Raw genomic sequence first — 25,152 nt, forward strand, 5'->3', positions numbered from 1 at the left:
CACACTGACATGCATATTCATACATAACTTACTACATAAGAGAATTGGGAACGATGTGTGTGAGAAGGCAGAGGCTTTGATTTGCTGTGGCTGTCTCTGCAGGCAGCATGCGACAACACAGCAGCGATACAACACTACAATGAAGTCAAATTAACAAGCTGAGGTAGGAGTAGGAGAGGGTAGAGGGAGGGAGACAACAAAGTCCAAACAATAAACTGAGAGGTGGGGAAGTCTGGGGAATGTTATACAGAGGCCTGGCAAACAGTGGAATTACATTTACTCTAAACAGCTCTTCAACTGGCAGCATTTCCACTGGGGTGCCCTCCTGACAGGTTCTTGTGTCTTATTTTTTCATTTGAAAAGAAAGGTGCTGTTGACATCACTGAGAGCTGAGCGTGTTTTAAAGGTATTAAAACACCTAGAGCCTGAAAGGTAAAATCATTCCAACCTAAGCAAAACAAGTGCAATGCAACAGCTTTTCCAGAGTCACACAGATCAGCGGGAAATGCCTCAGTTCCTGCAGTGTAAGTACACATCAAGTGTGAGAAAATGGCCTACATTTCACTAAATTGCTATGGATTGTTTTTTACCAGAGTTTGTGTGAAGTGCAGCCCCACCCTGAAATGACTATAGCTGTGAGCTTTGCTGCTTAAATGTCTCAATATATTTGCTGCAGTGTGCATGGCAATCCTTTACAGCAATTGTTGATTCCAGGATTTAAAGGGTATCAACAAGATATTTTATCCGTATTAAGCCAGATGACAGACGTGACAGTGTCAGTCCCGTCTCTCATATGCATTACTTTCTCACTCTAGGGAGGAACTGTATATACTGCACACATGTAGAAGGAAATGTAAACCTGAATTGTGAAAAGACATTTTTAACATTTTGATAACTTTAAACTGGCAACGGGTTTGTAAGATATCTTACAAAAACTTCTGATATATTGTGTAATACAGTACATCATTCTATTTAATGCTGTGGAAAGGCAACCATATACCACCACATACATTAATTGTGTCGGCACCAAACAGTCTTGGTTAAGATTAAGAAAGGTTATCGTTTAGTTTAGTTCTTCTGGGACATAAACACTGGTCCCACTGGTGCAAGTTCAATGTTTTGGGACCCATCCACCACCCTGACCCTCCTCCCTATGTGGATTTTAGTGCCCTTATACTACATCACCTGATTTCCTTCTTTGCTCCAAATTTTATTTCTACAGTACATTTGTGGATTACATATGGATTACAGTGAATTACTTTTCATAGGTTTATATATGAACAGTGAATGAGGCCAACCTGAAACTGAAGTGTACAGCATAAGCAAAGCTTGTCCTAAGCAACGTTCAGATCTGAATGCAACATGTTTTCCTGTTATTTTTTTATTTTTTCTGAATAATATCTGACTGTTAAATATCTGCATTATTAGAAATCTTATTTAATTGGCCTGAAACTATGGAAAATGGCAGATCGATTTTACTCCTAATGTCTTCTTTATCCATTTTTAGTGAAAATTACGATTATTCAACTGGATGGCTAGTAAGTTACAGCATCAAAATAGCTCTAGCTACATTGAAACAGTCAGTTTTGTTGGCTACATATGAAAGCATATGATCAGGATACTTGACAGGATCATTTGCAATGCAGCAACAGATTTACAAACAAGCTTTATTTCACAAAATAGTCTGTATTTGTAGCAAGCAACAGCACATACAGTAGATATACCATCTGTGATGCTCAAGTTGGCATCAGAGAGGTGAAGGCAGCGGATTAGAATAGCTGTAATGTCACTGACCTTTGCTGAATGTTCAAAAAATAAAAAAGGGAGCAAATGTTATAATTTGTAGCTTCTATTGAATGCATTAGAAGTTGAGCTGTGTGTAAAAAAAAATTCAGAACTTTTAATTCAAGACCTAGAAATGGGAACATATTCTCTCAGTGTGTTTACATGGAGTAAAAAACCTATGATTCGCCCTTAACCCGGGTTAAGGGCATACTACTTCCAAAATCACTATGTAAACACCGTAACCTGAGTAAAATCTGAGTTCTCATACCCCAGTTAACAGACCTAGATAACTCCTTCAGTACCCTGATTATTCATGCATGTAAACATCCTTCCTGGGTTAGTTTTGGGTTTCACGTCTGCACATGCTCCATTTATTATAACTCCCCCCTCCCCACCAGTGGTTTTTGACCCGGAAATAGAATCAACCAGGAAGCAACGCGCCAAAAACAATAGAGCGTTACCTTTAAACCGAGGGAGGACTTCACCACGGCAAGTAACATCACTTCCAAGAAGACCCATTTCTGTCTTAATACATTTTCCCTGCTGTTTGTGATTTTGACAAAGGTGAACCGGAAAATAAAGCCATATTCTGACCAGCTGTATGTTGGCGGAGCGCCACCTACTGTTCCAGAGATCGAGTTATTCCATCATTACGAATTCAACCTCCTTTCATGTACACATGGAGAACTTTAATATTCTCATTGTTCCCTTAACCAGGATAAGGCCATTTTCAGTTACTGATGTGCATGTGAACGCACTATTTGATTGTACATTCTACATTACATCATACCATCATAACACGCACAAACATTTTGTACTGCATAATATATATAATTAATCATATATCCAAACAGTATAGACCTATATTTATATTATGAACACAACATTCTTTTATAGAGTTTATTATATTACAGTACATTATAGTACATTATATTGGACTTGGATATCAACATGTCTGTAATGTCTTTTTCTGAATTAGGGGGAAAAAAAACAATATGTCAACATAGTCAGTGAGGCTGATATCAATAAGACCACATTGTGCTGGACTACATGCATGCGGTGTGTCCTGTGAATCCCTGTGGTACGGTAGGAAATCTGAATCCACGGGGGAATAATGTTGCTGCCCATAATAAAATATGTTCAGAGCTGATTACTGAATGTAAAACATTGAATGGCTATTTCAGGAAAAATCTTTAGGATTATATGTTGTTTCTATGACGGTGTATTAGGGCCAAGTATGAAAAATAATAATAATTACGGACCCGCTAGAACCCTGCTAGAGCTGCTGCCCCCGTGACCCAACCCCAGATAAGTGGTTGAAGTTGAGTGAGTGACTTACTAAAATAAACAGTTATACTACAGCGGCAGCAATAAGATCAGATTGAAATATCGGTTGTTTAACTTATGTCTGTATAACATGTGTATTGGCTTGTTACTCAGGAAGTTTTATTGTAATTATATACTTGCCATGTTATGTTAACCAAAGTTATAGTGGCTTTCCATTCAATGAGTCACTAACGGTGCTGCAATAGTGCTGAACTTTAATTGATACGTTGATACGATATGTCCAGATCATCATCAGCCTTTGCTCTCTTTATTTTTTCATACTTGGCCTTTCTCTTATCCTTTTTTTTAGTTCTTAGCCTACATCTTGTGCTGCTATAACATGTAAACCCCCCCTGTGCCCGGAGACCAGATTCTAAGATGTTAAGATGAAGAAAAAGAAACCTGCAAAGCTGTGAATCAAAACCAATGCACTTCTTTAACTGAACCCTAATGGGAATTGCAGACTGATGAAAGCTAACATGCTTAATGGGTAGATCTTACCGGTAAGACATTTACTCTTAATAATAATTGTATAGAATATTTTCCAGTAATAAAAACAGAGATATAACTGAGGTTGTCTCTGGTTTTTGAATAAAGAATATTGATATGAGTAATGAGGTGTACTTTCACATCTTCTGTTCCTCTGAGCTGTATTAGCACAGAGGACCTGAGAGCACTGCGATTGGTGAGAAACCAGACAGCCAGCATCTGTCTCCCTCTCTCTTAAACACATCCCCCTACATACACGTTCACACACTTTTACACATGCTCACACAGCAGTCCGGACATCTGGTGGAGCTCTACTGGGTCTTGCCACTGTGGTACTGGGACTCTTACAAGGGCTAAAGATACTTCCGCGGTAATGACACGTCCCTATTGGCCAGACCAGACAGAAAAACAGGAAGTGGGGACAAGATTGAGGGTCGGAGAGGTCATCCATCTTGGGAGGGGGATTTAAATACAGAAGAAATGAGTCACAGAGATACAGAGAACTATAACGTCCTCTGCCTGAGGTCAAGGTAAGAAATGTGAATAAGTTTTAAGCATTAAACAGATTTCAAAGATAATTATTTATGATTAAAAAGATAATAATTTATTATTAAAAACACACAAATACACACATATATATATATATATATATATATATATATATATATATATATGTGTGTGTGTGTGTATATACCTATATATAAATTTATGTTTGTATAAACCTATATACCTATATATATATATATAGGTTTAAAAATATTATTTTAACTAGGAGTAGTACCAGTTTCTGACATAGTGCTGGAGACAAATTCTACATCTTCTAAATTGTTCACAAGTTGAAAGGTAGCTTGTACAGTTTTAATACAATCATCAAACACTGTACACACACACACACATACATATTGTATAGATTTTATATTTCGATCAAACCTAATTTGCACCTTCCTGTTATCTAGCTTTTTTACATTTTGCATATACTGTTATGTTTGTATGTGTTTTGTTTATTTGCATCCTTTGAATCTGCACTCTTCCATCTTTGGTTGGCAACTGCGGCACAGCAATGTCCCTGGGGGTAAATAAAGTCTTATATCATATTTTTCATTATCTTTTCTTCCGTTTTTTGGGGTTTAACATAGTGGGGGAAAGTGTCTTACAACAATTTGTACAATGTTTTGTTCTATTTTTGTTTCACAATAAATCAGGGTTGAATTAAAGGGGGTAGTTCTACAGTGAAATGTGAATCAACTGCGGTGATCGATGTCTATTAACATGTGTTATATTTTTGGTAATAGTAAAATGTTTTTTTATTAACTATAACAACTACAGTAGTGTTAAAAGTACTGGTAAAATATATTTTCAAAAACATATCATTTCAGGGTTCAGCATGTTGCCCAAGGACACTTCAACATGCGGACTGGGGGAGGTGGGGCTGGAATCACCAATCTCTCAAATGGAGGACAACCCACTCTGCCACTGAGCTACAGTCACAGGTGTGATTGTGGTTTAGCAAATGATGGAGATCATTAAAGTCATGTCCCTTTGCAGGAGGGTGCTCGCTGTCTCCTCTGTTTTTGTGATATTCAAAGACCAAATATCTACCCAAATGTTGTAACTGCTGTTTTGTTACACCAAGCACAAAACTGTGATTTAAAGTCATAGAATAAAGGGAAAAAAAAACTGAACATGGGTTAAGACCCTGGTGTACTGTAAAGATTCAGCAATCTAGTCAAAACTGTCATTTTTACCTGTTTTACCAAACTTGAATTAGTAAGTAGAAATGGGTTTAAATGGAATCAAAAATACACTCACATATAGCAGGGTTTCCTCCGGGGTTGAGAGTTACTCTGAAGGCTTGATGCCCAGAGTGGCGGCCAGGGGGAGCGTCACATGGGTCAATGTAAAGCAGAACACCTCCAAAACCCAGCTCGGACAGTAGGAATAGCTGGACACAACATACAAAAGATACAAAGGGTAATTTGACACGGAAAGTGTGACAAAAAGCAACTACTTGTGAGGAGACTGTGTGCTCCAACCAGGTTTTTGGTAGTTAATCGCTATGATAGCTTGCAGGCACTGTTAAGGTTCTTGAAAATGTAAATGTCAACTCTTAAAGTAATAATTATTGACATTCATATCTTTTTACAGAATGTTTTAATGTTAACATGCATGTGGAACTTACAAATAGGCCAGTAAGCCTATATCATCAAATCAGTCATCATAAAAATTGGATGAGGAATAGGCCGATTAACTTTTTCTAATAATATGTTGGATTGATGTTAATGCATGTTGTGGTTGCACATCAGCAGCAGCCATCATGTCGCCTGAAGATATAATACGGGTAAATGTGTGGCTGTGATAACATGATGATAAAATAATTTCTGTCCCAGACAACATTTTTTTAAAAACTTTATTTATTCAGGGAGGTTTCACTGAGACGAAGCCTTTTTTTTTTGCAGGGACACCCTGATCAAATTAACACAGTTACGCATTCCCACCTGGAAGCTGCCCAGTAAAACCACAGTCTGATCTGATGTCCTCTGTCTAGTGGGTAAATTCTTCAGTGTTCACCACCTAGTTACTTACTATGTCTGTCTATGTCATTTGGTGCTAGGCAGGTAGAGGACTGTACAGTCCATTTATCAGAGATCATTTTACTTGCTGGAAACCGTAAAAGATGCTAGACTGAACAGCAAATGAGTAGTGCTAGAGACCCAAAACATTTGAATTGTAGGGGACAGGTGAATACAAAGGATTTCTGCTTTGGATGTGAGCAGTAAAAGTGAAATAAGAGATGCAGTGAAGACTCTTTTACCCCTGAGTAGGGGACACTGGAGATAGAAATTAGAGAAAAGTACTAAAACCTGATTTATTTTTGAATTTTTTTTTTTTTTTTATTGTTCACAATTTGATAGAATATTCACTGTGTCTATACCACTGCTGTACTAGCATTTTCTTTTAAATAACCAAGGCACTTCAACAAAAACCTTTATTTTGTGAAAACACAGTGAGCGTGAAGTGCCTTGGTTATTTAAAATATTTCAAGTTAATGTTGACTTTTGGTTTTACATGGGAAACAAACATACTGATAGTCAATGTTATCAAGTTTGACAGCAGGGTCTGTGTAAAGTTTGTGAGGGCTGATATTAGCTAACATTAGCCAGATACAATGTGTTCCTTCACAACTCCATACCTAGCTAACGTTAGCAAATACAATACATTCCCTCATTATAGGTAGCTAGCTTGCCTTAGCCTAATAATGATTGATATCAATAATCAACCAAATCGGTGGTACTGTGATTGAGAATAAATAAAAAAAATATATATTGTTTTTTGTTTGATTACATTTATTTCACTGAATATCAATAGCACTGTCGCCTCACAGCAAGAGGGTTCCTGGTTCGAATCCGGCTGGGGCCCTTCTGTGTGGAGTTTGCATGTTCTCCCCGTGTCCGTGTGGGTTTTCTCCTCCCACAGTCCAAAGACATGCCAGTGTTAGGTTAATTGATGACTCTAAAATTGCCCGTAGGTGTGATTGGTTGTCTGTCTCTGTTTGTCTCTATGTGCCCTGCGATAAACTGGTGTCCTGTCCAGGGTGTACCCCGCCTGACGCCTGATATCAGCTGGGATCAGCTCCAGCCTCCCGCGACCCCGACAGGGACAAGTGGTTGAAGATGAATTAAAAATACCTTGCTTTTTCTCTTTAAAAAGGCCGATACTCCAGGTAAGTGACTTGACGGGACTTGCCTTAACTAAGGACTCGACATGACTTGACCTAGCATAACCTGTAACTTGTCTTAACTTGCCTTGCCTTGCCTTAGAAAAAAGACTTGGGACTTGCTTTAGACTTGGACTGGTCTGTTTTTATAGCAAATGGAAAAAGTGTAAAAGAGGGGATATTTCTGTTGTGTTTCTGCGTTATATTATATACACGAGTCATGTGTTTAATATGTGATGTTGTTTTGCTTAGATTTTACAATAATTCAGCTGGCTATATGCTGAATGCTTATTGGTCAAGGTATGTTTATTAATACTGAAGCAACTTCTTCTCTATTATCAGTTTTATGTACATTTTAACTTATGTGTCTGGCTGTGCTGTATTTAATCAGTTTTGCTGGTAATACTAGTTAATAGCTGCTGGGACCGAGGTAGTGTCCTGCAGCTGCCACAGTATGAAGCAGTATTTCATTGTTGTCTATGGGAAATGTAGTGTCCTTGTTTTTTTATGAGCCTGAGTGACTATTTTATTGACTATGTGAAGCCGACCACGGTCATTCTCCTCTCATCACAACTCTGTCCTTCACTGGAAAATAGGGACACCACACACATACAAACAGAAAATACATACAAAATCACTCACTTACAATAAAATACGCTAATGCAGTGAATATCATGCATGCACAACACACACACACATATATTGGTGGAAGGCAAGCCAGATGCCAGTCTGATCAGAAATCCCTGATGCCTTATCAGATATCTCATCTCTCTCCTTCTCTGGCCTGTCTTTGCCTTATCTCTGTTCCTTGACCCAGCTATGAACTGGCCCTCCCTGCTCTACTCTCAGGACCTTTTGACCTTTTAGACGAACCTGGAACTCATTGAAGAGTGAACAAAATGACGTCAAGGTCATTAAATGAAGAACTGTTTAAAATACTTATTTATGTTAGACAAACAGACACTGTAAAAAAGTGAAATTTTTTTGGTAACTATGGAGAAAAGACTTTCTCAAGGGATAAGTTTATTGCACCCTGACTCAGTCAAGACCCCCGTATTTCCTCATAGAAACCTTTGACACTTTTTATGACTCTGAGCAACCCACAGACCTGATCTGATAAGAAAAGACAGAGACTCACATTTTTAATATGTTCTTAAAGAAAGCTATTATAGGAAGTATAAACTGTTATAATGTGTATTCTATTCATTTGTAAAGAAATTAGTGTTGTTTGGAACGATTCTGGTCGTTCTATGATCAAGATTGACGAAGCTACAGAAATGTGGTGATATTTAACCTTATTGTGTAAGTATTGACATTAAGGATCCACTAAGGATTATATTTTAAGTTTGTCCCAGTGTGTATGCATGTATCATTCAATCCTACCGTATATTATCATTGAGGATTTTATTTTAACACATTATCAAAATATATTTAGACTACAATCAAAGAATAATTATTCTAACATATGAAAATGTTATTATTTGATGTTACTGTGACTTTGACACTTCCACAGGATTCTTAACTAACGTTCACATTATGTGTTAATGTGTGTGTATTCACTGTTAAATTCTTACATTTGGCCTGATTTGTGTATTTAAATGAAATCTGATCTCTTGTCTTTGGAGACAAAGGAAAGAGGGTGTTTCCTCCAGTTTAAGCGAGAAAATGGATGCATATCATTACCCAGGCCAAATATTTCCTCAGAAGAAGATTTCCTCAGATTTCTCACTTTTCTGCAGTCTTTTGTCTTCTCTTGTCTCCTCAGTTTTTAGACTCCTAGTCTTGACTTAGTTTTTGTCTTAGTCTTGTCTATTGTACAGTCTTTTATTTTGTAACATCTATCTAGTTTATTTTTGTCTTTATTTTTATAAGTAACTTTCTGACTGGCTTGTGTTTAAACAAAGTTCAGTGTTTTATTTGAATAATAACATTTTATTAATCAATCAAACATTGTTTTAAGTAAGTGCTCATGTTTTTGAGAGCAAGTTTATTTTTATTCTGGTCAGAGAAATTAAGCTTTAGTCAACAGCACGAAATTTATATCAAAGTCCAGTTTTCACCAAGAGTTTGGAAGAAGAGACTAACTGACTCTCTCATTCACCTAACTCAAAGCTGTTGGAGCTGAAGAATCCAGAAAGACTCTTTTTGGCTTAAAGCTGAAGATTTAGGATTCACAACGAAAGTAACCCTTTGACGCTGAATATCCGTGCCACGGTGAAGCGTCCCCTATCGAAAGGCTGTCCCATGCCGCCCTGTTGGACAGCACGTCCGCTCCTTGGCCTCTGACGAATCCCCTGACGACCTGGTTCTGCCAGCCCTGCACCTCGGGAGAGACCCGGTGTACTGCAAGTTGGGACAGCTGCTCTGGTGCTTTAAAATACACCTCGTTCCTCTGGACTTCCCTCTAAAGGGCTGAGTTTGGTGAGGTGAGGTTGTTGGTACTTTAATGAGCGGCTCTGGTCACCACTGGCTATTTGATATTAAACTTTACTTTCCATAAAGGTATGATTAGAAATTATATTTCCACATCATAGCTTTAACCATGCCCATTAGTTTTCTGTGGTATTCTCATGTGTGTCATTTCATGTATAATCTATCATGTATATTATGTATATAAATATATTCATCATTTTGTAGTAAAACCCCCCAAAACCCCAACTGTTGTCTGTGAGCTTTCAATCTATTTTGCAAAAATTTGAGGTCACTGTTTGATACAATTAATTGACAATTAATTGATAAAACAATCTGATGGAAAAGTTTTCTTTTAATTCTTGCAGTTGACTAGGTTTCCATCAGGCTTAGTCCACATTACCTGTCTATTCAGTGGTGGTGCCCCCTTTTGACGAGGAATAATTAATTTACTTATTAACACTTAAGAAGGTGATTCATTATTTTATTATAATATGTGTCTCTTCTTATCCTACACACTGACTTTTGCACACACATGCATTCAGAAAACAGATGCTTGAAAGATATTGAAGAGAATGCACATAGCTGACACAATAATGGAAATTATTTAAATGATAAACAAATACATGTAAAATGGGTGGAAAATATAAATCATCAGGAAAACAATACTACGAATAAATGTGCTTGGATATGACAATACACAGAAATAAATTCATACTGCGATTCTATCTTGTGGTTCTCAAATTAGTTGTTACTAATGACTGAAGCTAACATGGTGTGTTCCATGTTCTTGCATCAAATATGAATCTAGCTGTGTGTAACACTGGGCCTGCAGTCACCGTCACACACTCATTAGTGAGAGTACAAGTCTCATCAATCATTCTTCCCCTTTATATGTAAAGGGTGATCATTTCTCTTGGCTGCTTGAGACATTATGAAGCACACATGATGAAATTTGTCAAAAACTGGCGTGGAGGAAAAATGGGTCAGCAGCCTGTTGCTGGCAGGGTCCCATGTGGCAGGGAGGCAGTCTGATTTAATAGCTTTTTAAAAATCTTACTGTATAAATGTAAATGCAGTATCGTGACCCCTCTTTGAACATTTCCTCTTTTTTTGGTAACCTCCATTTACTCCTGTTATGGCTCATTAGCCTGTCATTTATCACTAACCTCACATTCACAAGTAGAGTAATGTTCATGGAATAAAGTAAAGGAGAGCAGTTTTGAAAATTAAGGGCCTACATTTATTAAACTACTAATAGTAGACTTCATGTTCAAAATTGATAACAGTCCCAACCCAAAGACATGCAAAAAATGTCCACTATAGAGGCTGTGTTATACTGATGAAAATTCCACAAAAGATAGCAGGTGAACGTTGATTTGTTAAACTACTTGTTCCACATCCAAGAATGGACTTGCATTGCTGTAAGTCCTTAAAGTGCTATGGATGAGAGCAGATCCATTTTCTTGAGCAAAACCTATCCACTCTTGAAAACTCAGTTATTAGTTACTTAGTTATTTAATACAATATCATATTTTAGTGTACAATATATTTGGAAATACCTTTTATCCTGAAATTTGACAGTGAATTATTCTATAATTAGTATGCAATTAATCTTATTTCCATATTTATTTGGTATTTGACGCCTGGTAGTGTAACACTTTAATCTGAAAACTGAAAACCGGACATGACAAAACAAAAACATTTGATGAGTTGTATTTCAGGTGGTGTGCCTGTGTAAAGTTAATGCTTCATCCCCTCTCTGCAGTTTTATACTGCAAAGTTAGAAAGAATGACAGTAAAGTATTTACCTTTCATTTCAGCTTTCTCAGAACAGTTTCAATATATACACCCTAAATAAAAAATAAAGGTGCACTACAAATATAGAGCCGGCTGGTTTGTCTACGGAGAAGCGAATAATACCTCACTTGACTGCAGTGGCCATTTGTAATTGTGTGCCCACTGCGTTCATAATCTTGCATATTGAATGAGTCATGTCAAGCTCCGTCTTCCCCTCGAGGCTGTGAAATCTAAAGTGCACCCAAACACTTGCTTTCAATGACGGGCAGGCTGGCAGTGACGTGACGGGGAATGATAAGGATTCATTTGGAATCTTATAAGCTAAGACTCGTGACTTTTATATAAATAATTTTCTTGCGCACCCCTACTCTAACCTTAACCATTCAATATTAATTTCTAACCTTAGGCATCACAAATCTTGTGTTGACATCTAGACATGGCCATGGTTAGGGGGTGGATGTGTTGACAGATGGTTGTATTTACACTTTAAACAATAAAAACTGACCAATAAAAGCTTGTAAACAGACACACAATTATCAGACATGTTCTAGCAGGAATGTATTCTGAAAATGGGGAGAAATTAAAAACACCTGCGAAGGACTTAAGGTTTTTAAATATGTCCTACTATGCTAGTAATCAGGGTCAATGCCCAACGTTAGCTGCACAACATGCTAATGTTAGCTTTAAAAGGTTAACCTCCAAAATAAACACCAAAACAGCATAAAAGTGTCCGAACTTACAGTTTACAGTTTGAGCCTGTGTGTAGCAGCATGACGTCCGGCATGTTCTACGTAGACAAATACTGGAAAGCAACCGACACCTTAGCATTCAGGGCTGTGCACAGCCAACCCACTTCATTATTTGACACTTCGTTATTGTTTAATATGAATATAACATTATAACAACAGCTTAATAGGTCCTCTTTAAGGAGGTTGTTCAGTTGTACAGTAGTAGATCTGTTGTAGCTCTGGAAAGTAAGCAAATATCTTGAACATGGAAATAATAGTTTGAACAACAAAATAATACCAACTCAAAGTCCATTCGCTAGTTTTTCTAGAGCTTTAAACCTACGATAATTCTTAGGAGTTTGATACAAGCACTGTCTTTTAAGTTAAGGGCTGTTGCCTGAAGTGAAATATATATATTTGACACATATAATTGTTTGTTGAGCTACCATAGTCTCAAACAGATACGGTTCGTTTGTTTAGTGCTCAAAGTAAGAGGAAATGAAGTTAAAGCTTTCTGATTTTCTTTTAAATCACTTTATCAGTAATTAAAATATAAATAGATGTTTATATTTTAATTAAGTGGATTGGAATGTATATTGTCCCTGTCATCCTCTAATTGATAAGAAAACAACTTTCAGCTGAATGTGGCACACATCCAAGCAGGCCTAATCAATCATTGCATTGCTGATGTTATTTTCCTGTTGCAGGATTATAGTATCGGATCGATCTCAAGTACAGCATTAAATCACATGTAATTCCCTTATCAGGAGAGCAGAGTGGTAGCACTTGCAAAGATCTGATTTGATCTTACCTTGTACAGCAAAGGTGCTCGGCCAAGCTTGACCACAGCAATCTGGTTGGTGAGGTTCAGGCTGTCTTTGGCTCTCCTGAGGGTGTCCACGCTGGCGTACTGGACATCCACCACCTCCCCCTGGTGTGGAAGGGTTAGGGTCAAATCAAATCATTAATCAAATATATTTCCAAATATCAGATGATCATGTGTTTATATACCCCAGTTATACTTTGTATTTTATATGGCAAAGTTCCTTGTTGGTCAAAAGTCCTCTGTGGGAAGTGTTATACAATGCCACCATTGCCAGACCTCCTATCTTAACCCACATTGTCACATAACAACAACAGTACTTCTGCGTGAGGGAGGAGAGACAAAGGACCTATAAACTGTATACAGAACTGTACTCTGAGCCACATGCAACAAATATTTCTCCCTTTTCCCTGATGGTCTGAATAAGTCTAATTTGGTCGCTAGTAGCTTTTTATGGTCTGTAACGACGCAATATTTATTGAGAAAATGACTGCCTGTGAGTCCATTGGGACGGGGGAAGGGGCTCACATCAGCACCCTCTTCCTCGTTGAGGACAGTAACTGCAGACTGATTTGTGCATAAGTGTCTTCAAAACACCACAAAATTCTCCATTAACACCATAAACAGTCGACAGATTTCTCTCTAGGATGGAGGAGGATTTGGGAAGTGTCCAGATTTGGAGAGAAACTCTCCGGTGTTTGTATTCTACACAGCGTCTCCCCATCTCTTCTTCTCCGTTGTTGGTGTATTTCTGTGGCAGTTACAGCGCCACATCCTGCCCTTTCATTTGTATCACAGCGTTTTTAGCCGGTTTCACTGGTTCCCTGTGGACGTAGATGATTCTTAAGTCAAGGCCGTGTGGACAGAAAACTTTTTAAGAATGACAGAGAAAAAAAAACAGTCGTTTTCAATCATGTGGACGTACCCTTAGTATCTCCTATGTAGGAGATGGCCAACAATGCCCCCCTGGGGAGGCCTGCTTCACACTTTGAAAAGCTTATTCTACAAAACAAGCATGTATAATTTTGATATCTGAATTAATTATCTGAATTGCCATTGTAATTAGCAGGACACTACAATATAATCTGTTTACTTTACAGCACATGGAAATTACACATGGACTGAAAGGCTGAGTTATCGTCTTCCAAATTAAAGTGACCTAGAAGAAGTAGTTGAGGAAAGTCAAAGCATTACTTTTTGGAGTCTCTCTCTCTCTCTCTCTCTCTCTCTCTCTCTCTCTCTTTCTCTCTCTCTCTCTCTTTCTCTCTCTCTCTCAAACACACACACACTTGCACTTTTTCTCCCCATCCTCCACCAACGGGAGTTGATTCATTTTTCATGTGGCCAGAGGATGAGTGTAACACGATGCTCTATTGGAGAAAAAGCGAGGAAGAGTGCGAGATAGCACCTGAAGTGTGTGTGTGTGTGTGTGTGTGTGTGTGTGTGTGAGAGAGAGCACATCTTTTGCATCAGGGGAGCCCAGGAGAGGAGAGCAAGAGAGATTTATCGCTCCTGCCTGCATTTGCATCATAAAAGTCCTCCATTTAAACTGCAGACCATGGAACAGTACAAGACGCAACAAATTGAAATATAGGAGAATCTCTATACGCACTGTGGCGGTGCTGCTTGAATTAGATTCATCACTTTTCCCTCTCTCGCTTTTTTCTTTCGTTTCATCTCAACAAGGTAATGAAATTAAAAGTGTAAGTGGCCTCTGTCTGGCTGAAGCTGTGAGCATCATTCTCCTGTTTCAATGATGAATATTTCCTCTTGACTCAGCCAGGCATAAACACATAAGATTTGGGGTTTTTGAAGGAAGATAAGAGGATAAATATATATTTATGTACTCTGCTATTGCAATATCTTTTGAAAATTTGAACTGTAATTTATATACATTAAATGTATCTACAACAATTAAATTCTGGCATTTATAGTCCTTTATGGGGGTTTAAAACTCTCTGTTGAAAGCCATTATAATGATATGCTAATTATTATTTTCTATTTTTACAACATTAATTTAATGGAATACATAAATGCAATTATAATCAAATAAATGGGACATTGATATTATAAAACAAACAAAATCCCATTATTCACAGATAAATAGTCTCATTTACTGTTTGTTTTGGTCCACAATAAATAAGGAAACTATTAATAAGAAGGTATGATATGATACAGATACAATTTATGTCATTTACTGTGAACAAAAATGAGTATTATTCAACTGGAAATGCATTTGTTTAATTTTTCCCGACTGCAAGGTCCTAGTATTTGAACTTTTTAAGTACACACTGTTCCATTTGCAGCATTGTGTGCTGCTTATTTCCATTTTAAAGTGACATTATGAGCCTATTCATTTACGCATTCACACACAGTCAGTGATGCCTTTACTGTGATTACCATCTGCTTCAAGCTTGGATTGCATGTTGAACTTCTTCAATACTTATAAAATGAATTATAGTTTGCCTTATGCTCTGCTGCGAGTAGACTTTTCTATGGGTTTTTTTTCTATGTGATTGGTCATGAGCTGAAAACTATGCCCCTTTTATTTGAACACGCGAATGTCTAGATTCGGAAACTCTGGGTTGATTTATCGAGTTGAGAACCAGTGACTCAGTGTAACTGTGGATGTTAGGTTGAGTGAAGCCAGATTACCAAAACAGATCCTGGGTATGTTGAACTGGCCTCGTGGTAAAGGGCCCAGAAAACGCCAAATGACCTGGGCCAGTAGTAATCAAGTGTCTCAAAGAAGGAACTTGGTCCTAACTGGCTAAAAGAGTAATACACTTCTCGTCCCATATCTTGGACAGCTTTCTTAACTGAGGAAATTACTCCTGTCTTGGCAAACACTTAGAAGAGCTGTCCCAACCTGACAGAAGACAGTGTTCTGGCAGAGAAAATATTTTTTGAATGCTTAATGCCAATGAGCTCATTATGGTAGTCTTTTGAATAAATTGTTAAATTTGTTGAGTGATGGTTGCAGCCTCAGAGGAAAGAAATACAAGATATCTCTACAGCAACCAATATCCTCCTATTCATTTCATTCATTTTCTTTTTGGTGTTGTTGGGGAAAGAATCCATAATAATCCATAACCATAATCATATTGTAATAAATGTGTTCTGAGAGACAACTAGACTTCTGTACCTCCTCTTGGCTCTTTTTTCAGGCTTTAGTAAATCCAGCCTGTGAAGGGAAACTATGAAAAAAACCACAGGTCATTTCAGAGAGAGCGTTCCTATTGGCTGTTTTACAAATGGAGATTTGCATGAACTTCCCTGCTGTGAAAGAAATTCCTGCTAAGTGGCTATAGGCTCCTGGAAGCAACTAGTTTATCGCTAACTTTGAGATAGGAAACTTTATTGTCATCCATCTACAATTCTAGATCTAGTACAGTTGTCCAGGAATGCAGGCTGCTCTATAAGTCAACGGATAACAGGCTAAACTATTAGCTAGATTTTATCTCCATCTTTGAAATGCTCTGCCAATATTGACATGTTTTTTGACTGTAGTCTAAAAGAGTCGGACTGAAAAGAGTGTCTGACAAATGCAATAAAACCATAAAATGTAAAAAATTGAATAAAACAAGTTAAAATATTGGCAAAACATTTCAGAGATGGAGAGGAAATGTTGCTAATAGCTTAGCCTTCTGCTTGTTGTAGCCACAGATCCAGTGCCAATGTCAACTGTCATGTCCCAGAAGCACTTGCCTGACTCAAAATTCAGAATATCCTGCACTTAACCCATGGTACAGTGTTATTTGTATTTTTCACTGTATATATCATGTATGTGTATATATAACTCATTGCACTTCTGGTCAATTCCGTTGCTTGTGCTGCAATTGTAATGACAATAAAGTGATCTGATCTGATTTAGACAATTTTATGAAGCTTTTGCTGTTGGTCTAATTGTTTACATTAGTAATTACTGCTGTAACTGCTCACTGGCTTCAGTGCATGACAATGTGAACAAGAACCTTTCAAAAGAGCAAACAAAACTTTTCTCTTGAAACTCCAGTTGCATAAACTTTTAGAATGGGGAATTAAGCAAATGATGCTAATTGTGAAATATATATTTAGTTTCATTTTCTAAGCTCTCTGCATTTAATAATCTTCAGGCTTAATTGTGTTTTGATCCTCTGTGATATGTTTGTTTACAATGAATGCAGTGCAGTAATATGTTGTTTTAAATGTACTATTAAATAAACTCAATCAAGTGACATTGACGGCATTGAAAAGCATTTTAGTCCAGAGTATGCAGTCCAAACCTTCTGGAGTTGATTGTGCCATTAGGTCCCTTTTTTTGGGCACATTTCATTGTGAATCATGATATGTGCGTAGCATGGGTAGCCATAATCCCAATAAATAATATAAATTTGGATATCACAGCAGTATGGCAGAGGTCAGGCTGTTTTTTAGTCCTGGCTCTAGCTGGATGGAAGCATTTCTGTGATGTATATATATACTCATTGTATTTGTACTGGTCGCCAAGGGTAATCCAACAAATAAGTTAATGATTAATACACAAATCCAACAGTGTTGTTTTGAAATCCTACAGCCATACCAAATCCTGAACTCCTCATCGAACCCGCAGAGGTTCACTGCCAGAGTAATTTCCCTTGCCCAACTCTGATTGAGGACAAAAAAGGCTTGGAAAAACCCAGAAGCTTGTAACTCTGCCGCCAGCAGCTTCTATAAATGCTGATGCTACTTTTGTGACGTACAGCCATACAGTATTTTCAAGTGAAATTCGGAAGCTGACCAGCTGTAACATCATGTATCTGTGGCTCAGTAGTCTTTTCCTAGTAGTAGGACTGTTTCTGAGCAGTTCTGCTCTGACTTCTGAAGAATGCCAGCCCTTGCTTACTCCGTTGTCTCTGGTTGACCACGACCATGTAAGTCCTCATTTGAATCCTTCTTGGATCTCTGTGTTTTTAACAATGAGACACTGAAACAGTATTCACTTTTTGGAAATTCACTAAAGTTTTTATTCAGCATAGCCAGTGGTTCATTACCCAAGGGTAATGAACCACTGGTTATGACTCTTGATATACCGTATAATATACAGTACTTCCTTTTGGAAGATACATTTTGTTCTCAGAGACGAAATATATTTGTTACTACCACATGCATTGGTCTGAAGGTAAAGGTAACTTTGGAAAATGTCCCAAAAAATCAGTGGACCTTTGAGTTGAGGTATCTTGTCACAGAACAGAAAGTGTAAACCAATCTTCAGATCCCAGAACACAAGTTCATACTCTACATTCAATACTGAGATATCCTAGATTCCCTCTGCTTAGTCTTTGTGTAATGTAGTGCTTACTTTGTAAATCTGAAGGCACCAGGATCAATAAGTAATCAATCTTTATAAGTTATTCATGAAGTGCTGGAACACAAGCCGCTGATCCGGTGGCTCGGGGGGAGTTTTGCTTGAGTGAAATAGTTTGGCAAATTAGCGAAACAAAAATATGACGAACAATCTGACCAAATAAGGAGTAAACAAGATAACATTTTTTTGATGCTGTATAAACTGTTTGGTTAATGAAAAAAAGAAGCCTTCTGAATTCAATATTTAGCCCTACCTCCATTATTGAAAGATGTTTCACTGTCACTAACTGACTTCATGCGTGTGTGCAGCTGTACGGCAGGTGGAACTTCATCATGGGTTATACTGATAATGAAGTATTTAACGACATCCTAAAGACAATCGCAAGCAGCTGGATGAATGTCACCCTGTCACCATTCAGCCCCAGTGATGTTGTTTTAACTCAAGAGGACAAGATGTGAGTTGTACAAATAGACATCATAATAGCTTAAGTAAATCAGTTGTATAATAACTAGGATTAGGAAAGAAAATGTAACACCTTTCCTTCTTAGGTTAACTTCCATCATTTCTTCTATATGCAGCTCCTGGCTCACTAACGTAACATTTAGTTCCCTCTGCTGATGATACTCTGTTTTATCACTAAAACCTCCAAAGTGAAGTGTGATACATGACAGCTAATTAATAGAAAGAGAGTTTTGTAGTTTTTATTTATTATATATTTTATTGGCCAAGGCGCACTCAGAACTCATGTGAAAAAAATGTGCTCATACTTTGGGGCTCCAGAAGAAGCTGCATGTTAAATTGTAAATTGTTTCCAGTGATGTCACTCAGTAGCAAATTGCTACAATTGCATTGTGGTTAATACAGTCAAACTGTTTTATAATGCCAAATGTAGAATACAATAACAAATGGATTTTCATGTTTTCATTTTTTATGCATGTTCGGTCATACACAATAAATTATTGTCCTAGGAATGAAGGAGTGACATCATGTTGTTCAACAAGACTAACATTACTATAACTGACAAACCCTATATGACTTAATAAAACAAGGTGTAATTTTGTTTGACATAGAAAACAATATCGGAAAATGTATTTGACCAAAATGACTAAAAACAAAAATTTAAATTCAACAAGATGAAAACGAGTTGAATGCAAATATTAACATCATGTTCAACCCACACATGTATACTGCGTTCAAATAACATAATAAAGGTTGGCTTACTTAACTTGATTTGTTTAGATGGAACATATATGTAGGTGGCATGAATTCGAACTCACATGTTCTACTATCCACAACCTTTGTAAAGCCCAGTTCAGACCAAAAATTTGGACCGTAACAAAACTGTTTTAGAACGTCGCAGGTGAAAGTTGCAGCGGTGTGAACTGACCTGTCTTGTCGCGAATCTAGCCGGCTAATGACGTCACCAGTGATTTAGCTTGTCAAATCGCCAGCAGCTGGTTTTAGAACGTAACATGAGCATGTGAGAGACAGAGAGAGAGAGAGAGAGAGAGAGAGAGAGAGAGAGAGAGTTAAAAGAGAGGAGAGGGAAAGAGAGAGGGTTGAGTCAGCAATACAATGAATAAGGAGAGGGAGCGCCGATCGTAATCCAGAACAAAGCACGGAATTAGGGAAATAAAACGGTATTTTCGCCGTTTCATCTCGTTGGTGTGAACTGACAAGTTTCAGAATGCTGCTTGCGTTGAAAGTGGTTGCAAGTTTCAACTCGTCTCGTTGCAAATCTTTGGTCTAAACTGGGCTTAACACTCAGTTTGAAACAGCAGATTCCAGTCCCAAACTTTTTTTTTTTTCCAAATGTGACCTGTTACCCCAGATAATAATGTAGTTTGCCAATCATATGCTAACTCTTGGCCTTGGATGGAATGCTTGGTTGCTTCTTTAGGTAGTAAGCACTTAACCTAAATCAATCACAACTCAAGATTTAAGCATAGGATCTGATCTTGATAATAAATGAATGGTCAGACATCTTGACTTCGGGGTTGTTTGACAAAACAATCTCAACTCAAACTTCACTTACTAGCCTTTTTTCAGAGCTTTAAAAAATATTATACAGTCTTGGCTTAAAAAGAAACTTTTTAAGCCAACATTGAAGAGAAGACAGAACAGCTCTGTTAGTATATGAACTCACTTATTCCTCTTGTCATTCTTCTCAGGAATGGAACCTGCTTGGCAACAAGTATCAACGTAACCATCAGTGGCAACAGGGCATCAACGTCATGTAAGTTATCCGATCAGATGACAGTTTGATTTGGTTTATGACTAAATACCTACAAAACTAATGTCAGTCCTGTCAGCCTCAGCTATACTTGCCAATTAGCAAATGTTAGCATTCTAAACTAGCTACAAATATCAGTTATGAAGTTGTGTTGTCTAAATCTAACCATCTAGTTTTGTTGCCTAAATCTACCCAAACTGTGAAAATAATAAGTCAACAAAAGTTCCAGTTATGTCCTAGGCGGAGGATGGCGGTTCAGGTGTAAATGGCCAGATCTGTAAGCATATTAGTATGCCGATGTCAAGGTTTAACTCAAAGCATTGCAGTTTCCCCTCTCTATTTCAACTTTTGTATTCGGACATTGTTAGATTATATCAAAAACAAAATACGCTTTCAGAAAGTTTACAGCACATGTTGTTAGGTTTCCAGGATAGGGACTATATGTACTGATACAGATGGAGAATATTGTTGTTTTATTTAAAATTATATGACTTTGGGGCGACTGGTGGCACAGTGGTTACAGCAGTTGCCTCATGTAAAGAAGCTGAAGGTCCTCGAGGCAGCGGTTTGACTCCGACCTACGGCCCTTTGCTGCATGTCTCCCCCTCTCTCTCACCCCCCTTCCTGTCTGTCCTATCCCATAAAATACTTGAAAAACTTGACTTTGTTCAGGGGCGTTTCTAGGATTCTAAAATATCCGGGGCCCAGAGGGAAATGGAAAATGTGCACACGGAAAGTTTTTTTTTGTATGCTTTATTGAGCATGCAGAATTTTCCATAATGCTTTACTTAAATTAACAAAATACACAGTTTGTAATAGCTTTTAATAACTAAACAGACATCTAAAGTTACATTCAACTTATTTCAGAGTAAAGCGAATACAAGTGCGACAGACCTACATTACCTATATGGATCTGACTGGAGATGGGATAGGTTAGTTCACTTTAGGTGAGGTCTGAATAGTCTAGTTAGGTTTTTAAATAATTTATTCTCTTGCCAGAAGGACTATCTAGAAGGAATACGCTAATTTATTTTGAGGTGCCCCTGGAATCCCCGTGTTTCTTTCTAGTGTCCAGTGTAGACAAAGTTCATGATATACATTTACATTAAATTATATATATATATTTAGATTACATACATTTACCATATGTAAGGTTTTCAAAACATTTAAAGAGATTTTAATTACGGAATATAATAAAGATATAGTGAACTCTATGGTTGTGCTCACTAGTAACCTGTTGTAAACACTGAGGGCCCGTCCACACAAAGACACGTTTTCCTGTAACCGTACAGTATCGTTATGGCCGACCATCCAAATGGAGCCGGCGTTATCGGAGCCTGAAAACGTTATTTTTTGTAACCAGCTCCCAGAGTGGGAAGATTTGAGAATGCCCTCCATGGCGTTGTTGTCTCCTTCCCACCTCTGACCTCTAACCCCCGCGGCGTCACAAAACAACAGTGCTGCTGTGTGAGAGGAGAGAGACGGACCCATAGACTATTCACTGAACTGGAGCCACATGCATGAATGAATTAGGCCGACCCTATATTTCTCACTTTTCCCTGATGCTCTAAATAAATCGTAAATTGGTCACCAGTAGCCTTTTATAAATTAAGTTGCCAAAAAGGTGTTAAAAGTAGCGAGACTGTGCCTGTGAGTTCATTGGGACGGGGGAAGAGGCTCCCAGCAGCACCCTCTGCTCATTGAGGACAATAACTGCAGACTGATTGGTGAATCAGAGTCCAAAACACCACAAAAGTCTCCAATAACACCAGAAACAGTCGACAGATTTCTCTCTAGGTTGGATGAGGATCTGGGAAGTCGCTAGATTTGGTGAAAAACTCTCCATTGTTTGTATTCTACATAGCGTCTCCCCATCTCTTCTTCTCTGTTGTTGGTGTATTTCTGTGACAGTTACAGCATCACATCCAGGCCTGGCATGTGTACTACAGCGTTTTTAGCCATTTTCACTGGTTTTGTGTGGATGCAGATACTTTCTTGAGCTGAGTCCGTGTGGACTGAAATCTTTTTAAGAATAACAGAGAAAAAAAAGGTGGTTTTTCGATCGTGTGGACGTACCCTTTGACTGGCTGCTTAAGTGTACTGACTCATCTGTTGCTCTGTTGTCGTGCGGTAAAATTATATATTTTTTTCTTATTTCTTTTTACAAAAACAATATATTCAGACTTTGTTTGTCTCCTCAGTTGCAAACATGACCTCTGAGTTCCATGTGCTGCCAAGCTGTGACGGCTGTATGGTCATGAGCATCAACAGCACTGCCAGAAACTTTGACAAGTTGCTTCAGAAGATGAACTTAAAAAGTATTGTTACAGCGGAGGACATCAACTTTCGTGCATTTTATCTTATGGGTAAGAAGAAATGAGCCTGGGAGAAATTAACATATTTTATACGTGAAACATTCATCCATTATTGTTGTTTTGTTTCCAGGAAGAGGATCAACCCTGAAGGACTTGGACCTGGAACAGGTAAAGCAGCAGGCAAGCTGCCTTGGCTTCTCCGGGGAACCAGACTTCCTCTACGACCCCAAGAATGGTGCTTTACCTTTTAAAGCTCTCTCATTAAACAATGAAATCAAGATGTGTGATGTCAGACATGACTGATTTATTTATCTCTCTTTCTCTCTGCAGATTTCTGTGATGAAGGCGAGGGCATCAAAGTGTCCTTCTGAAGAAGAAACAAATGTAATGAATCTTTCAAACTTAAACTGAGGAAATAAAGAAACAAAAAGTGCTTCAAAACGTGTGGTCCACTTGTTATTCATAACTTAATAGAATGGTTCAACACCAAGGTTTTCAAGCTGTGAAGCACCTCTCCAGGAGGGTGTGGAGAAAGAAAGGTGAGGAAAAGGTAATCTGTGATGAGTAGTGGACAGGTGCATGCAGGTTTTTCAACAACAGGAAGCTAATTATTTTAGTTTGTCAGCAGTTGGAGCCGCAGCTGTGAGACATATCAAGGAGCTGATTACAGCGTAATTCCACCGCAAAATCATCCCATGGTCTTTGTCGGCACTTATATACATCAAATAAGTCACGAGACAGTTTTTTGTGTATAAACTATTAGTGGAAATATCCAGGAGAGTTGCTAACAGCTGGGCGTGGCTAACACTGATTTGCTCGGGACAGTACAGTGAAGGCATTAAAGCGGCTTTTTTAACCACTAATACTGCTCAAAATAACACCAAACCTCTGCAGTAGCATGATGATTTGTGTGTAAGAGTCCTTACACATAAAATGAAGCACCAACAACGAAACCCGGAGTTTATTAAAATAGTGTTTTGAAAGACTTACCAACTGGCCCCTGTACCAGCTCCTCTCATAGTAAAGTATATTCAAGTCGTTTACCAAAGTCAATCCAAAAGGAAGGAGCCCATTGATAATTTATTTAGGAATCAGTCGCCTCTTCCAGTTTATTCTGGGGACATGGAAAAAAGTGTCCAGTACGTTGATGAGGGATGGGGAATCCTCCATAGCAGTCACACAGCGTCTTGTAGTATTCAATGATTCCAGGCCACGCCGAAAAATGTCGCTCTGTTGGCAGCATAAACATTCTTCTTTGGTGCCCATGGGCTCACAGTACCCACAGGCACACCAAAAGTTACCCACACACTGAGACCGGTGCTATGTCTGATGTTACCTCTACCTGTAGCCCCTTCTGGCAACACACTTCTGGAAAATTTGCTGTCTGGGACTTTTCCAAACCTTTTACATCTTGATATTTCACCAAACTGGCACAAACCACAAAGTTTACGTGTTTTGCTGGAATAAATCATCAATGGGCTTCTTCCTTTTGGATTGACTTTGGTAATCGACTTGAATGGACTATACTAAGAGAGGAGCTGGTACCGGGGCCAGTAGGTAAGTCTTTCAAAATACTCTTTTAATAAACTCCAGGTTCTCTAGCTATCTGCTTGGTGCTTTCTTTTATGTGTAAGGACTCTTACCATGCTACTGCAGAGGTTTGGTGTTATTTTGAGCAGTATTAGTGGTTAAAAAAGACATTTTAATGCCTTCACCGTACTGTCCCAAGCTAATCAGTGTTAAACAAGTCCAGCTGTTGGGGACTTCCCCTGATTTCTCTGTTAATAGTTTATACATGAAAAACCTGTCTCAATGGCTTATTTGATGTATGTAAATGTTGAAAAAGACTATGGGATGATTTCACGGATGATTTCATCACAGTGTTTCCAGCACCTTTCTCACGCCTGTCACATGTGCTCAGTGTGAACCTGCTCTCATCTGTGAATAGAACAGTGTGCCAATGGTGGACATGCCAATTCCAGTGCTCTCTCTGAATGCCAATCAAGCTGCACGGTGCGGAGCTGCGAGAGCAGGTCCCACTTACAGAACAACAAGCACTCATGCCACCCTCATGGAGTTTGTTTCTGACAGTTAGGTCAGAAACATGCACAACAGTATCCTGTTCAAGGTCATTTTGTAGGGCTTTTGTTCCTCACAAAGGAGCAGATCACGGTCCTGCAGCTGGCTTGATGCCCTTCTACAG

The 25,152-nt window shown here is 38.2% G+C and overlaps 1 protein-coding gene across 1 annotated transcript in view; it reads right to left on the minus strand.

The window, feature by feature from the left end:
• The window catches only part of naaladl2 (N-acetylated alpha-linked acidic dipeptidase like 2), a gene marked incomplete at its 3' end in the record, with an annotated part of 492,390 nt that overhangs the window by 313,248 nt on the left and 153,990 nt on the right, over positions 1–25,152 (minus strand). The window contains exons 5-6 of the mRNA XM_083911485.1: positions 13,064–13,183; positions 5,410–5,542 (exon numbers count right to left, since the gene is read on the minus strand). Of these exons, the coding sequence (XP_083767611.1) occupies positions 5,410–5,542; positions 13,064–13,183 (253 nt within the window). The remainder of the gene's footprint in view (positions 1–5,409; positions 5,543–13,063; positions 13,184–25,152) is intronic.

This window comes from Echiichthys vipera, assembly GCF_963691815.1.
Source record: "Echiichthys vipera genome assembly, chromosome: 3".
In the NCBI taxonomy this organism is placed as follows: Eukaryota; Metazoa; Chordata; class Actinopteri; order Perciformes; family Trachinidae; genus Echiichthys; species Echiichthys vipera.